Consider the following 16737-nt stretch of genomic DNA (forward strand, 5'->3'; position numbering starts at 1 on the left):
TCCTGTATCGTGGTAGAGGTCAATTAATTTAATAATAATTGTTGAGTTGTGGTGTTGAGTTTTGAGACCTATTAATTACCGGGGGCCCAAATGTAGGGGGGGCCCATATGTGGGTGCTCCGACTTAATTGGAATCCCTGACCTACCTATCAGGCCCTGCTTACCTCTGAAAAGCACCAGAGTGTTTTCAGCGATATCTCAAAATACCTCACGATGCGATCCCTTTCTTTCCTTGCCATGCTGTACGCCACAGCTGCAGCCCTTCCCGCACTTCAGCCTGGAAAGCTCACAGGCGATGCCAAGACTGATTCTTCCGTTGACCCCGATCTCGACCCCGCGTTCCTAACCGGGACAATCAGCACCTTGTTTGAAGCTACCTGTCACAACATCTGCATGAAGATGTTCCCCAAACCTGGGAAGGGGCGCGATAAGTGCATGAGCATCTGTCGTACGTTCGAGCACATTAGCCTTAATAGCGTTGAAGACAGAATCACTAAACTTCATTACAGATCATAACCATGACGACTCATCTCACGGTGGCATGGAAGACGGAATGTAGTTCACCATACCGGCATATTCAAATCTATAGGCAAGGGTTTCTCTCAAAATATAGAATCAGAGGCGGGATGTGCGTGATGTCCCCCATCTTCGAATATCAGCTACTGGACGGGATAAAGCTATGAACTTGGGACTTGTGAAGGATACCCAGCTCGAGAGAAGCTAAGGGGAAAGAGAGCAGTGCTGTACCTCTTCAGTTCACGCTATTAATCAATGACGTACCCACCAAATATTTCGCGTCTTATTAGAATTATAGTCCGTCCACTTGACCCCTTGGCAGGGGAGAGTTCTTCAAGAACCACTTCTCATCGTACAGCCTCAAAATGTCATAACCCTCTTCATCATCATCATGCTCTATGATCTTCATTTTCCTCTCTTTGTCCTTTCCCGCGTTATTACAGCACCCTTCCCCCAACATCCCCTTCGGTTCTTCCCGTCTCCCATCCGAACCCACTCGCCCACCACCCATGATCGTCCCCCTTCGCGATCTCCCACCGCTCCTCGCTAAACCTGGGCATGGGATATCCCTGCCGGGGCCATTCCTGTTGACGACACGCTCCGGGCTTCCCATGGCAAGGTAGTTCTTGCCGCCGCCGCCCGTTTTCCCTGGGCTGAACCCACCCCCGCGCGCCATGACCAGTACTGGATTTGACTCGACGGAGACCGAGCTATACCCGCTGGTGCAGCTTACGGTGCTATTCATGCGCCGAAGTTCCACCACGGCGTTCGCGACATGAGAATTTGTTTGTGTCGGCGCTAGCATTGGTGGTACCGTGTCCTGTTCGCTCTCTTGGTCTTGGTCTTGCGAGTAAAACGAGGCCTGCGATGTAAGCCGCTCTACCTGATGTCTGGGTTCTGACTGCTTCCAGTCTCCCGCACCGCAGGACGCGCGATTACTCATCCACGACATTCGGCCTGACGTGGATTGAGTTTCGTTCGTCAGAACAGTAACCAGTGTTGCAGTGCTCTGATCCAATGTCCCACCCTCGCTGGAGCCGTAGCTTTCGTAGACGGAAGACAGGCCGCCCTCCGAGAATGCCGGGCTAGGTTGGCGCTTTGTCATCCCTAGAGTGGGCGAGCTGGTCATTGTCCTAAGACCTATCGGCAGCGGAATGACCCTGTGACTCTTGGGTGACGGAGTGGGTGTTTCCAGAGGTCTCGTTACCTCTACCACTGGATAGAAGCCAGTATCCACGATAGTAGTTTTCTCATGATCCTCAAAGTCTCTGCTAGGCGGCACCGGAGTGAACACTTGTGACAGCCTCAGGGGGTCCTGAGAGTGTGGCGTCTTAGCTGTGAAAGGATCGTCTGCGTCATCCATAGCATGAATAGTGAACTGTAACGATGTCTTACGTGGCCTCAGAGGCTCAATAGCATTCGGTTGTACATCCGGCTCCGTTTTTTGCAAAGGCCTAGGAAATGTCACCTCGCCAAGTGTACCTCTCTTGGTGTTATACGGCGCTGGGCTCTCGCTGCTATTGCCTCCGGAAGTTCGACGTGTTCTCGAAGTCAATGTATCTAAAGCAGCTTGTCGTGAGCCTTCTGCAGCGGCGTCCTGCTCGCCTTCCTCACTATACAGCGTTGAAAGTGCGGATGACTCAGCACTAGCGACGGAGAAAGGCCGCGGTAGTGCTTGAGATTCCTCTCTGCTCTGAGGTTCCACAATATTGATATTTCTACTTGGACTTGATAGTGGGGTGGTGTGGTCAGGTTGGGAGACACGCCTTGCTGCTACTAGGCTGTCAGGATCGGAAATTATAGAAACCTGGGATGCTTGTCGTTTGTGCCTTGGGATTGGTGGATGCTCTGTATGTTGCATTCCGGAAATAGATGTCTCTACGGCATCGAGCTCCTCGCACATGATGACCGGCGCGCTTCGTTGGGTCTTAGTGGGGCTTGACCTTCTGCTGTCGCTCAGCCAGTGCTCTTGAATTTCTGGGTCGCCGTATTTCGAATGGATAAAGATTGTTTGTCTTCTTGAACTTCTCTGGCCGTCCTGTAATCTTTCAGCCGTCATGCGTAATATCTCCGACAAGTCTGAGTCTGTGGCCCTGTGCTTCAGTACCGGGGGTGGCTGCTGGATAGCAGGAACTCGTGCCATGCCAGCAAGTTTCAACGCTGCTTCAAACGCAACAGCGTCTCTCTGTCGTGGATTATGGATCAATGCTGACGGTAGTTTGGGTATGGGCGCACTGGTCATGTCGGCCTGTTTGGTGATGCGGATAGTAGCGTGATGCTTTAACGGGCTGATTTGAGGGACCGAGCGACGTTCCATAATTATAAATCCTCTATGTCGACGAATGGCATCATGATCCTGAGAGCTCGCGTGGCGCGAAGCAATCACGTTCGTTGGACCACCCCCGGGTGACGGTAGAGTCGGACTACCGAAAATCATTGGGTCGCTCATAGATCTCTCTCTGCCCAGTCTGCGCCCTACCGAGCCACCAAGCCAAGATAGACGACCCCTTTTCTCATCTTTGTGCTTCTGCGGGGCGATCCGTGGTCCATGAAGGGCATCTTCATCTATCCACGAACTCCTTCTTCTCATTTGATGGACCTGTCTTCCCTCCTCTTTCTGCGTGCAGTGGCCCTCTTGGGCTGTCTGCTTGTCCTTGGGTTCATCGCTGAAAAGTAAACTTAGGCCGAGGGTCTCCTGTCTTGAGAACGCGGGTGGCAACGAGGAGAGGGAGCTATGATTCCGAAAAACAGCAGCTTCGCCTTCAATAAAAACCTGATGATCTTGATTGCTCGATATGCTTCTCTTCCGCAGGCATCTTTTCTTTGATGAGTCTAAACCACGAATATCATACTCTGGGTGACGACTCGAGGCTGCGCTGGTAGATCGAATCCCCTCAAAAATGGACCGCCGCCCACGTTCTTGCTTTCTGGCGATCAACACAAGCCAGTGCGATAGTACCAGACAGAAAAGAAAGCTTCCGCCAACGGCGATCCCAATGATGGCCCCACGGGACAGATCATTTGAAGAGGTCGCTAAGGCATCATCTTGACGCTGTACTATCATCTGTATGGAAGGCATTCTGAAAGGGCTGTTGATCGGTAATGCTAAGAATTCGAGGATAGGCGTTTCCTGGCTCCTCGACATCGCAAGATGCACGGTCTTTCGACTTGTCAGGGACAGGCAGCGGGTAGGAAGAAACATATCATTACGATATACTTGTGGGAAGACTAGTAACAGTGGATTGAAGCTGTAAACAGTTGCGAGCTAGAATGGGGATTCATCGTCGTGGAATGCAGCTTTCTGCGGTGTTCACATTCCAGTCACAGAAGCCTCTGAGACATTTGAGGCTGGGAGATACATACGAGTCCGATAACCGGCAACGGACGCAGTGGACTACATACACATCTCTCTGGCCACGCGTTGATCCATGAACTTCTGAGCACGGTATTGGCACATTATGCTCGCCATCCATCGACTTGAGTTAGGCATTACGACGTGGCCACGGTATGCAGGTGGAGTCATATATCTATATATGGCACAGTCACTGCGTTGGGTCAGGTTTGTGGTTGTCTCAGAATGCTCTTTGTAAGCTGTAAAGTCAATTGAAAAAAGTTTTGCAGATCGATCCCTTGCCAGAAGAGAGCTTTCTCCAAATGCAGCGTCATTCCACCATGCAAGATTCTGCGAGGGCTCGCAACCCGCCTTTGCCTTCTAACGCCAATGTGTCATTCCCAATATGCAATATCAAGTCAGCACCACTTCTTTTCGCATCACCCAAAGCTGCAAACATCATCTGGTGGTTGTGGGTCATAATGGGTCATTCGTTGATTGAACCGTATTGAATTTAATTCTCCAAAAGTCATGTGCAAGGCGGCACGTGCCGTGAGGTTAGCCCGGGTCCAATCGCTTGTCCCTGGAAACATGATGCAATATCCATTGCCGTCACCGGCAAGTATCTTCACGAAGCGAAATGAAATCAGAGCTCAAATCAGGCGACCACCAGCGTGGTGGCGGTGGCGCACAAGGTGGTCGCGGCGCTGCTTCTTGTGCTCTGACTTTACAACAGGGGGTGACACCGTTACAGTAGTCACGGTGTCTTCGGTAACATAGACAACAGCCTCCTCGTAGACAATCTCCTGGACAAGAGCTCCGTTGGTCCGGTACTCGGTGCTGACAACTTGATACTGCACACCCGAATCCGACAGGGTGGGAGCAGCCGTCGTGGCCGGCGCGGAGGTCGAGTCTTGGGCAGCAGCCGCCTTAACGGACGGTACAAGGGTGGATGCGGCGCTGGAAGTGGAGGTGGGGCTGGCAGTCGATGTGTCCTGCAGGAAGATGCCTCCCAATGAGGAAGAGCTTGCGGGCTGGTAGGTCAGGGTCGGGGCAGCGTACGAGCTGCTTGTGGTTGTGGTAGCCTTGCCGGAACCCTTGCCTGCAGACGCAGGCTCGGGGCCGAATTCGATGGCGACGTTACCGGGGAGCGAGTTAAGCGTGTCCAAGGCACCACCGATGACGTTCTCGACCTTAAGGAGAGCGGGCATACTTTCAAGCTTGCATTCGTTCTGTGTTGCCTCATCCTGCAGGGTGAAAAGGGGGCAGTCCGAGAGCACACCAGAAAGGTTGGTGCATTGCTCAACTGCGGACTGGAGGAAGTCCTCGTCCCAGCCGGTCATGAAATCACCATGGTAGCCGAATCCTGTGAAAATGTTAGGCCGACATGGCTCACGCTCTCACGCGATGCACTTACCAGTTGGGTCTCCGTTGGCCATAACGAAGTATCCGTCGCTCGAAGCGAAAGCGGCCGTGTTCCAGATGGTCTCGTAGAACAAGGTGACCAGACGGGTCTCGAAGCCCTCGGGGCAGGCTCCGTCTTGTACCAAATCAGGGTAAGCCATGTGGCTTCTGTGGTTGGTGGAGTCCAAATCCTTGCCGTTCCAGCAGGAAGGGAAGGCCAGTTCCAGGCGCAGTCCGTCGGGGCAGTTTGCGTCCAGATACGCCTTGTCAGGCATGAAGTGGCGGTAAAGTGAAGCCTCAGCATCCTTGTTGTAGTTCAGGCAGTTGAAGCCAAGGGCACGTTGCTCCAGGGCGTCTTGGGTTGTCTGGCCCAGAGACTCCCACGACGACTGGCCCGGGTCCGGCTGAGAGACATCTCCAAGGGTGTAGTTTCGGCGGTTAGTATCTCCGGCAATCATGCGGAAGCCCTTGGGGAAAGCCTTGACATTGTTCTTGGGGTCTCGCAGGAGATAGTAGCTGGCAGTAAACGTCAGCCAAGACGTGGAATAGAATATGGCACGAGTAACTCACGAGAGCATGCCACCGACTTGCTCAACAAGTTCGAACGTGCCATCGGAGTGAGCGAAGTACATGGCAGGGGTCCAGTAAGCCGACAAATCCTCGGTCGCGGCACAAGACGTGCAGCTGCCGCCCGTAAGAGCGTCGTAGTCGGCGGACTCGCTGAATCCTATGCGCGTGTTAGTGGGCCAGGAGAGTAACGCGACACAACGGGCGCCAACGGCCAGGAGCCTACTCACCACTGGATCCATGAACTACGTGAGCATGCTGAGCAGTGGTGCCCAGGGAGACGATAGGATCCATTCGCGAAACAGTGGTTCGTCCACGACATTCCATGCGCCAAAACGCGGAGACACCGCTCAGTGCATTGAGGAGGACGAGGCCTGTCCAAATTTTAGGGGCCATCTTGGTAGATTGACGAATGTCGATTCCTTTTTGGGGGAGGGAAGGATAATGCTGCAGTTAAGAACCAAGGACGTTGGCACCAGTGCAGAAAGATCGCCAACGGGTCGGTGTTGAGACTACCGTGGTGTTGTTGTAAGTGACGTTGCAAGTCGGAGATGCAACAGGTTCGGCGAGGTAGGAATAGCGACTGCCCTTTTTTTTTCTGACGATGTCGACGTACTCGCGACTGATTCAAGTTTCGACAGAAATCCGTTCGCGCCTTCCTTTGGTGGGCCGGAGCAGTGTCACCTGACGATATTTTCGACAAATATCAAATGACTCGTAGTTACGACCACGACGAAAACTCGGCCGGAAAGACTCTTTCTTTCCTTCTTGGCGCCTCCTTTCCCGACGAATTCCCTAGACACTCAAGGGTTCTTGAGTATCTCACTTAGATAATGATACTGTTCCCCGTGATATGTCGACAGAGAAGCCAGCTAGGCCTGGACCAATGTGCGAGTCACTGATGCAGGTCAAGACCGAGTGCCGTAGTAGCTTTTTGGGGACGTTGTCCAATGTAACAGGGTGTAGTTATTTTCTTCTTTCTGCGACCAACCACACGGAGAGGTAGATACCAAACGGAGGCGGTCGTTTGGTGGGTTCAAAGAATGAATTGCGATCTCAGACCGTAAAAGAATGTAAAGTCTCTAAATCTGAGCCAGATGGGAAATCTGGACCAGGCGGACGGGGGGTCGGATATCGATGATCGATGAATGAGCGTCGGGACACAAAGTCGAAATGAACGAAAATGCGTGGTGGTGGTTAGGGAACGAAACGAGTGAGCGGGTGAGTGAGTGGAAGGGGAGATGTGGTGTAAAGAAGGGCTGCGTACAAGGCGGGATGGTGGTTGTCGGTCCTAGACGGTGGGACGGGGGTCAAGCCGCAAATCCCAGCACGAGGTCGGACAAGGGTCAGGCAGAGGGGCATGGGTCCGGGGCCCATCAGTCACCTCTTGTCCCGGGCGGCCACTCGACCGACCCATAAGCCAGGATCCATCCACCCATCTTTTCTACGGGCACAGGCAAGACAGGCCCAATCGCTGGAGCCATGTACCTGGCCCTATCGTCGGGGCGCCCCGGATACAAATCTCTAACCCTGTGTTCCCAAGACCTTCCCTCTCCCGTGATTGGAGTCCGAACCACCAGCGCGGGGCCATTGGCCGTCTCTCACAATCTGCCGTCAGTGCTTGCAGGCTGGCACTGACCGCAGGCTGACCCTGCGCTCCGCAAATCCTTGGTGATCCTCATCCGTCGTTCGCAAGATTGATTAAGGCCTGCCCCCAAGCGTTTCCAAGCGCCCTCAAGCGTTCGGGCTCGTCAGGCAAGTCAAGGTGAACGGCACCTGACTAGCTGTAACGCCGGCATGTTGCAGCCACCAGTCTGGGGGGGGCCTTACTTGCAGCGCGAAATCCCTCAAGCGCGATCTACTTGGGCTGACGTTCCCGAAGCCACTGAAGACGCCCCTGATTCCTAATCGAGGCATGGCTGGGCATTCTTTAGCGCCCTGCACAAAGCCTGTCTGCCAGGTCCCGTTTGCCTGCCCACCAGCGACAGCAGCCTCAACGTGGACAACGACGTCTGATGCCAGCACAGCCCATACACAACACACCCGCAGCGTTGGCAGAGAAGAACACCGGCAGCAACTTCATCAAGTTTGGATCCCCACCACTTCATATGTAGTACACAGGCTGTATCTGTAGCCGCAATCTTTTTCATGACCGTAATCTTACTCATGTGCACGTATGGCTCGGCTTACTTTGCGGACTCCTCTATGACATCTGCTTGCCAATCCACCAAAGGCCCACTATCGCTCCGCGGCCAACGATATGGTGCATGAAACTACAAACGGGCCGCGCCAGTCACCAGTACAAGCTGGGGATGTAAGTCCGGTGCGGTGGTACGCCCAAGAGTCTAACGTGTACGAAGCAGGGAAACGCCTGTTGACCGACTACAAGCACTTGATTTGAGCAGCCAAGGCAGCAAATGAAAGTAAACATCTGCCGTGTGTATGCTGAGCTCAACGGTAGTGGGATCACCACGACCATCGATGACAAGCCCGACGGAAGAGATTGCGACTTGCACGGCAGGAAATATGCATCTCACATCGGCCCTCCGTGCTCTGCCCGCCGTTGCCTTATTTTCATCTACGACTTAAAGGTGACGCAGGCCTCGCTTCTTGGAGTTTGTTGCGGCTAATGTGCTGGCATCTGTTGCGGTCAGCAGCACGGGAAATGCAAGATTGCCTCCTCCCCTCGTATGTCCCTTGGAGCACTGCTTACCCTCGCACAACAGCCGCCTGATTGGCTGGGAGTTGTCTTTGACCGAGGCCATACCGACCTCCAAATTATGTTGACTGTGTGCTAAGGCACAGCAGCTATGCGCATTGCACAAGTACGCGATCGTGCATGCAGGCGCCCTGGAGATGAGCTATGCGAAGAATCAATCATATGCTCTTGTAGCAGCGGACTGCCCAGGTGCCGTGCACCTCGGGCGACGCACTGAGCGCCGAAGAATTGGGCAGCTCTACCATCACGGAAGTGAAAGGGGGCGTAAGAGGGGTTACGAGGGGCTCTTTGGGCTCGGTGCCGCGGACGAGGGGGCCAAGGACGTTGAAAATCCCCCTTTGCCCCTTGTCACCTTCCAGCCTGCCAGTCTCCCAACCCTGCCAAAGTTCTCTCCGAAGCGGGGCCCAGATCTACTTTAAAGCAGGGGCTGAGTGTTTCAGCAACGGCCCGCCCGCCAATGAGACTGCTTCCCAAGACTGCTGAATTGCCTTCCCTGGCTTAGGCGAGTTCGGGGCAGCCCAGGTGCCTGCATTGGCGATCCTCCTCTGCCAAATGAACCCCTGGCTTTCAATTAACGCGTGGTTTCGAGCTGAATGAAGGGCATCCCATGCTGACGAATCTCACATGGCTTTGCCGCCCGCGATAACTTGGGAATTTCTATCTTGGGGCGCTCTTGATGCTATTCTCGGCCCGTCAGTTTTCGGAAGCTCCTCAGCGCAGCCAATCTATCCGCCATCTAGAATATAGCGGCACTTCGTATGGGTTTCCTAGTTCTGGGCGACTGTCTTACCGTAGCGCAGCCGCCCCTGGTGCGATAGATCAATGTCGGCCATTTGTCCGACGTTTCTCTCTGCGGGCGATCCCGTGGTGATGGTGATGGATGTGACCTGATGAGCTGAGATGGCAGCAGCAGCTTGCCATCGTGTTTGCCTTGGACAATAATTCCGGAGTACATTCTTTGTCGCGGCTGCTTCTCTCACCAAAGGCAACCTGCCACCCACCAGCCTCCAGAAATATTATCAGGTTTTTGCAGTGGGCATGGGACGACTGACACCATGCCACCCTTCCACGGTAAACTTCAAACTAAACATGGGGTTATGCTTCTTTTTCGTTTACTGAAGTAAATTAAGATGACAGGCTCAGGGTGCGAAACTTGTTCGGATGAAAGTCTTGGGGCGAATCGAGCTTCCAGCAAGCCGCATATTCTCAAACAGTTCCTGTATGATGTTCAAAGCTTCGCCTTCTTTCCAAGGGGCACCAATGACAGAGAGTCTTGGGAATGCAGGGCCGCTCATGGCCAGCGCGCACTCGTCGATATGATGCGAATCCAGAAAGTAACTATGTACTATGGGAAGATAATCGACTAGTGGGGTTTACTTGCGACAGGCTTTGAGCCAGGGAGGTGCTTGCGCTTGTGATCATCCTGAGCTATCTCCTCGTGGTGTTGAAAGGGGAACACGGGGGACGGAGGACTCGGCCGATGTCTGAGGACAGGGCCGTCCGTGGCTGAGAGCGCCGCCTTCGCTCCAATGGATGCCGTTCCTGTACTCTGGAGAGCCCTCGCCCAGTCCACAGCCACTGGAACACATCCTGCACGTGATGGTGTATTATGACAGAGGATACTAATGACATCAAAATGAATGTTCTGATTATCGTCTTTCTGCGATGGTTCTATAGGTACCTGGGAATTCACAAAAGTTGTGGAACGAACAGGACATGGCGTGTCCAGTGGGTGCCCGAATGCTTATGTAAGGCGACCGAGCCACATCCCGGCCAGACCTCAAGCCACCCGGCGCCGTTGGAGCTCCATGTCGCGTGTCGTTTCGTTTGCGCCCGAATCCAAGGCTCTACGAAGCTCCAGTGCCTGTGAATTGCGCCGCTACCGAGATGTTGATGTTGTGACGATGATATGATTCGATATTGATACCCAAAACCATGGACGATCTTTCAGGACTCGAGTGGTCGTCGACCAACTCCTCTCAGGCTGCGAAGCCCGCTGCCCCGATGGGCATGAGCCAGAATTCCTTCTACCCATCCCTTCGCCCATCGCCCTCCCCCCAGGTTTCCGGCCGCAACACGCCTCTCTCTGCACAGGGCTCCGGCCTCAGTGCCCCGAAACCCACGACGACCAAGCCTGCAACCGACAGCTTCAGTAACCTGGTGAACTTTGGAGGTGGGGCCAAGAGCAATGCGAACCTCAGTCTACGCGAACGCCAGGAGCTTCTAGAGGCCGAGAAGCGCAAGAAGGAAGAAGCTCAGAGGAAGCAGCTCCAGGCAAACTATGGAGGGGGTCAGTTCTGGGATACTCTGGGCCAAGGCTCGGCCAGCGCATCACGTACGGCGTCCCCTGGGTTCCCCTCGAGCGGGGCTGGAATAGGGGCCCAGAACGGGCAGAAGAAAGCCGACGACGACGAGGATCTGTTTGCTGCTTTCAACAAGAACACAAAAGTCGACAACTCGAGCCACTACCCACCACCACTACAACCATCTTCAGGAAAGAGTACTCCAGCCAGCGCTGCAAGGTTGGATCTGAGCAACGCGAGTGCGTGGAACGCACCACCGACGTCCGGCAGCAATGACTTCGGGGACGACGACGATCCGTTCGGACTCAATCAGCTAAAACCGAAGCCTTCACAACAAGTTGGAACCTCGTCTGGTGCAGCTGATGATGATGACTTCCTGGGTGACCTTGCCAAACCCGTCGAAGAAGTCCGCCGGCGGACACAAGCCACACAGCCGAAGCCGGAGCCGGGCAAACCTATCGAAGGGTCGGACTCGGACTCGGAGGCAGAGCCCGAGAGGCCGCGCAGGACAGGCGGAGATGATCCGTTCGATAAGGCAGTCGCCGAGTTGGTGGATATGGGGTTCACCCCAGAGAATGCTCGGCGGGGCCTCACTGAGAGCGGTGCCGGCCTGAACGTGCAAGCTGCCGTTGGCTGGTTACTTGATGATGCACACAAGAACTCGTCACGCCCGAAGCAGGGTGCACGAGACTCTCCTGCCGACCGCATGAGAAGTCAAGGCGACGCGGGACGGTCAAGGAACAACGCAAGCCCGGCATGGATGGGTGAGGGCGGCTCAGATTTACCACCCCGAAGAGATAACAGGTCGCCCGCCGTTGGCGATCTTTCTCAGAAGGCGGCAGCGGTGGGATCCAGCTTCTTCAAGACGGCAAACTCATTGTGGAAGCAAGGTCAAAAGCAAGTCCAAAAGGCTGTGGCTGATTTCAATCAAGAAGGCGGAGGAGACCCAAATCAGCCCAAATGGATGAGGTCTGCTCAGCAAGACAGGCAATACGGTGGAGAATCACAACCCTCTGCAGCAACCGACGAGGCTGCAATGCTTGATTCTGACAGACGAGCCGAGAGATCCTCCTCCAGACCGGCAAGAGAGCCACAGTCTACAGGCTCTTCGAGATACGGCCCATCTCGTGATGCTTCTCCCGGTTTGCCTATAAGACCACAGGCGCAATCATCTGCAACACCAAGATGGCAACAGTCCCACCCATCACTTGATCCTCGTGCGCGCCTTAATAAGCAAGCTATCGAAGAGCAGAGCGCCCAGGCCTATGTCAGCCCAGCGAGAAGAAAGAAAACAACACCGCAGCCACATCCGCAACCTGAGCCTGAAGTTGATCTGTTTAACACCACGGCTCCCTCGTCTTCTCGACCACAGCCCCAGCGGGCGCCTTCGTCATCCGCTGCCGTCAGTAAGCCGTCTAGTCAGCAAGCTTCGCGCACCATCACCCCAAGGCCCCCCGTTCCGGCAAGACAAATACCCAACGTTTCTCCCGCCGTCTTGCAGGCATCCGCCAAACATCGCCTGGAGGGAACAGCCCATTTCAAGCGCGGCGACTTCGATGCAGCGCATACAGCCTACTCCAACTCATTGGCTGGCATTCCTCAGATGCACCCGATCTGCATTGTTCTGCTCACCAACCGGTCTCTCACCGCATTGAAGACTGGAAGTCCAAAGCAGGCCGTAGACGATGCCGATGCAGCGATCAAGATTATTGGACCATCCCGGGGTGAGGGTGAAAAGGTAGCAATAGGCGACGGAGAACACCGTGATATGAAGGACCTCTATGGCAAAGCACTGAGCCGAAAGGCAGAGGCATTGGAACAAATGGAGAAATGGACCGATGCCGGCGCCGTATGGCAGCTCTGCGTTGAGGCAGGGGTTGGCGGTGCCAATGCCACAGCCGGGCGTCAGCGGTGTCAGAAAGCACTTGCTCCAAAACCAAAGCCGGCCGCCAGACCAGTGCAAACCTCTCGGCCACGGCCCAAACCATCTGCGGTCTCAGACTTGGCTCCGCAAAAGAGCTCGGAGGCTGTACAAAGGCTGAGAGAAGCCAACAAGGCAGCCGAGGCCGCGGACGACGAGAAGTTTGCACTCGGTGAGAAGGTCGACGATCGTATTTCAGCCTGGCGCGATGGCAAGAGAGACAACCTTCGGGCGTTGATTGGCAGCCTGGACCAAGTGCTGTGGGAGAATTCTGGGTGGAAGAAAGTTGGTCTTCATGAGCTGGTCATGGCCAACAAAGTCAAGATTCACTACATGAAGGCTATTGCGAAGACCCATCCAGACAAGGTAAGTTGTTCCAGAGTACCCTCACCATTGCGAGCATTTTTTTAGGCTGACCATATACTAGCTTCCCCAAGATGCCAGCACCGAGGTCAAACTCATCGCGGCGACCGTCTTTGCCACCTTGAACGAGAGCTGGGACAAGTTTAAGGCTGACAATGGTCTGTGAGTAAAGGTATTTGACGGATTCCGGCGCAAGTGATGCTTGGTCGGGTTTAGTAAAGCGACCGCATCAGCACTGTCTGCATCGCCTCGGCAGTGGTTTAGAATAAAGATAGACTTTGAAAAGACTCGCAAGCATATACTGTTAGCATGCCATGAAATCTCTGCTAGGAAGAAACCTGGCGAGTATAGTGTCGTACTTGTCAATTTCCAGCGCCCTTCTTCGAAACTCTGCTACCACTCGGACGGCCGTGTGAACCCGCCCGGGAATGAATCCAAGACCATCGCCGAACCATTGGCGGTCATACTCTTCAGTAACCATCTCCAAAAATCCTGACCCTACTCGTCCGCTCGGCTGTTTGCGGCGGCCCAATATTGTTCCCCCGGAGCCCCAAGCACGCGCTGAAGGATCGGGCGTCGCGTGAAATGCGGGCGAGTTGCGCCGATATAACACCGCGTCCGGCCCCAGAGCCTCCCCGCAAGACGGCGGTCCATCATTCGCGGGTGCCCCAAAGCCCCCAAAACCCAAACCCTTGCCGAGTCCCCATCAGCTAATGACAAGACGTTTAGCGACGAGAGATTTTCTGGGACCCGGCCGTGCATGACGTCAGGGCCGCTCTTAGCCCTCGATTCCCCGGCAGATGTCGTGCGCGCAATTCCTATGTAGCCCCCCCAGACTCGCCCCAGAGCCTCCAGCCCAACTCGACGCCCTCGCCGCCGGCTTGCCCGTTTAGGAAATTCCGGCGACCGCAACGTTCCCACACTCCTGGGCCCGCAGCTTTTTGCCATATGGAGTTTGCGAGACTGCTGGAGGTGGCCGGGCGGCCGGGGTTGCGCAACGACGGATCCTGTCTCTAAAACTTTAGCTTCCCAATTCCATGCAATTTCATGGCTCAATGACCTGATCAAATCTGGGAGACGAGTTTTACTGGTTGGCTTGGGTTGGTTGCTCTTCCGTGGCCGCCTCTGGGCCGTATTCGCCTCTGGAACTCGCCCGGTGGTCAGCTAAGCAACGCTGCCGGCATCGACAACGACAGCCGGGGGGCTTCTTGGCGCGCAGGTCCATCGGCACATCGTAGCCGTGAGGATGGATGTTTTTTTTTTTTTTTATGCTCACTTGCGGTGGCCGTTGAAATCCAACCATGAACCGCAACCAAGCAAGGCCGCGACTCGCGTCGAATGTCTGTGCAAAAATAGGCGGTAGGTTGCCCCGGACTTCATGTGGAGAAGGCGGCCTACAGTCCATGCATGTGCCTGTGTGCCATGCTCCAAGGCACGAGCCCGACGAGGCAAGTTGCGCACAACCGTTCTAATTGTGGATTCGATGTGATCATCGGCCCCGTTGCAGGTAAGATGGTAACCCGATATCACGCTAGGATTCGAGGGATCGGCACCTGCATTACCAAATCCTCGCGTGCGTCGTGCTATACTGGACAGACGGTCGAGGCCTTGGCAGTCAGCCGTGCAGCGATACAAATACTCCCGTTTGTCCCTCTCGGGCGCGCCGCTTGTGGGCTGATCTCCATCCCGTCTCTTTTCCTCATCTGGTATTCTACCTTATGAGGCAACGCTAGATTGATTTCGTGAGCATAGGGACGCCTGATGACCGATTCATCTCATCCTTTTCCATAAGCTGATCTGCCACCGCCGCCACCATGAAGCGATACTTCGGCCTGAGGGGCAAGTCGCTCAACTATGCCGTTGGTATTATTGCGGGATGCGACTTCCTTCTGTTCGGATACGGTACGCACCCCTATGGTGGTCAAGAAGAACCGTCACGACTGACACAGTAACAGATCAGGGTGTCATGGGAGGTATCCTGACCATGAGCCAGTTCCTGGGCGACTTCCCCGACATCAACCCAGAAGAGGACGGCATTTCGGATTCTCTGAAGTCTCTCCGATCAGAGACCCAAGGCATTGCCGTGGCCTCGTACAACCTGGGATGTTTCCTCGGTGCTGTGATTAGCATCTTCATCAGTAACCCTCTTGGTCGAAAGAACATGATCATCCTCGGCACGAGCATCATGATCGTCGGGGCCATCCTCCAAGCTTCTGCTACAACACTTCCTCACCTGATTGTCGGTCGAATTATCACCGGTCTGGGCAACGGCGGCAACACGTCGACAATCCCCACGTGGCAATCCGAGACGTCTCGAGCGCACAAGCGAGGAAAGCTTGTCATGATCGAGGGCGCCCTCATCACCTGCGGTATCATGATCTCGTATTGGATCGATCTGGGCTTCAGCTTTGCCGATGGCAGCGTTGCGTGGAGGACTCCCTTGGCCTTCCAGATTGTCTTCTGCATTTTCATACTGGCTTTCATCTGGGGTCTGCCCGAGTCTCCGCGTTGGCTGATTCTCAAGGGCAGGGAGGACGAGGCCCGCGAGGTCCTCGCTGCCCTCGCTGACCAAGAGGTCAATTCCAAGGAAGTCAACAACGAATTCATCGCTATCAAGGACACCGTCATTGAGATGAGCAAGGGAACGTTCAGTGATCTCTTCACCAGTGGCAAGGACAGGTTTGTTTCCCCACAGATATACAGCGAGGGATAAGAGGCTAATCATGACATAGAAACTTCCACCGCACTGTTCTTGGATTCACCAATCAGATGTTCCAGCAGATTAGGTTAGTACAAACTGAGTTTGGTAGCGAGAAAGGCAAAAGCTGACCTGGTCCTATAGCGGAATCAACCTCATCACGTACTATGCACCTGTCATCTACGCGGGCCTGGGAATGTCCAGCTTCATGTCGAGACTTTTGGCAGCGCTGAACGGAACGGAATATTTCCTCGCATCCTGGCCGGCGGTCTTCCTTGTCGAGCGCGTCGGCCGCCGCAAGCTCATGTTGTTTGGTGCCGTGGGCCAGGCTGCGACGATGGCTGTCCTCGCGGGCGTCAACTCTGCGCCAGACAACTCTGCCTGCCAGGTTGCCGCCATCGTGTTCCTCTTTGTGTTCAACACCTTCTTTGCCGTCGGATGGCTGGGCATGACCTGGCTGTACCCGGCCGAGATCGTGCCGCTGAGGATCCGCGCCCCCGCCAACGCCCTGTCGACGTCGAGCAACTGGATCTTCAACTTCCTGGTCGTCATGATCACACCCGTCGCCTTCAACTCCATCAAGAACCACACATACACCATCTTTGCCGTCATCAATGCCTTCATGGTCCCCTGCGTCTACTTCTTCTACCCTGAGACTGCATACCGATCGCTCGAGGAGATGGACACCATCTTCCACAAGGCGCCCGGCGCCAAGGGCTGGTTCAGCGTCGTCAAGGTGGCCCGCGAGGAGCCCCGACGCTACGGCAAGAACGGCGAGTTGCTTATCGCCTACGAGGAGACAGACGAGGCCAAGGCGCACACCCACCACGGCGAGTACGAGACCAGCTCTCCTAGCGAGGCCGAGAATGGACGGGGTGGTGTGCTTGGTGGTGCCGCCTAGACGGTATTTGGTGCA

The 16737-nt window shown here is 54.9% G+C and overlaps 5 protein-coding genes across 5 annotated transcripts; 3 read left to right on the forward strand and 2 right to left on the reverse strand.

Annotated features, from left to right (window-relative positions):
• Positions 1-212: 212 nt before the first annotated feature.
• Positions 213-558, forward strand: JN550_012869 (uncharacterized protein; the record flags this gene model as incomplete). The annotated part of the gene is made up of 2 exons (XM_049311392.1): positions 213-447; positions 509-558. 2 exons carry the CDS (start codon positions 213-215, stop codon positions 556-558), a joined length of 285 nt encoding a protein of 94 aa, XP_049165130.1.
• A 249-nt stretch (positions 559-807) lies between these two features.
• Positions 808-2832, reverse strand: JN550_012870 (uncharacterized protein; the record flags this gene model as incomplete). Its single annotated transcript, XM_049311393.1, has 1 exon — positions 808-2832. The coding sequence occupies one exon, from the start codon at positions 2830-2832 to the stop codon at positions 808-810; it is 2025 nt and encodes a 674-aa protein (XP_049165131.1).
• A 1667-nt stretch (positions 2833-4499) lies between these two features.
• On the reverse strand, positions 4500-6213 carry JN550_012871 (uncharacterized protein; the record flags this gene model as incomplete). Its single annotated transcript, XM_049311394.1, has 4 exons — positions 4500-5212; positions 5264-5766; positions 5821-5977; positions 6048-6213. 4 exons carry the CDS (start codon positions 6211-6213, stop codon positions 4500-4502), a joined length of 1539 nt encoding a protein of 512 aa, XP_049165132.1.
• Positions 6214-10471: 4258 nt separating this feature from the next.
• On the forward strand, positions 10472-13619 carry JN550_012872 (uncharacterized protein; the record flags this gene model as incomplete). Its single annotated transcript, XM_049311396.1, has 3 exons — positions 10472-13126; positions 13188-13285; positions 13454-13619. The coding sequence occupies 3 exons, from the start codon at positions 10472-10474 to the stop codon at positions 13617-13619; spliced, it is 2919 nt and encodes a 972-aa protein (XP_049165133.1).
• A 1318-nt stretch (positions 13620-14937) lies between these two features.
• JN550_012873 (uncharacterized protein) lies at positions 14938-16722 on the forward strand (the record flags this gene model as incomplete). The annotated part of the gene is made up of 4 exons (XM_049311397.1): positions 14938-15025; positions 15079-15802; positions 15856-15909; positions 15966-16722. The coding sequence occupies 4 exons, from the start codon at positions 14938-14940 to the stop codon at positions 16720-16722; spliced, it is 1623 nt and encodes a 540-aa protein (XP_049165134.1).
• Between the last annotated feature and the right edge of the window lie 15 nt (positions 16723-16737).

The sequence above is a fragment of the Neoarthrinium moseri genome, assembly GCF_022829205.1.
Source record: "Neoarthrinium moseri strain CBS 164.80 chromosome Unknown scaffold97_Wmoseri_CBS_16480, whole genome shotgun sequence".
In the NCBI taxonomy this organism is placed as follows: domain Eukaryota; kingdom Fungi; phylum Ascomycota; class Sordariomycetes; order Amphisphaeriales; family Apiosporaceae; genus Neoarthrinium; species Neoarthrinium moseri.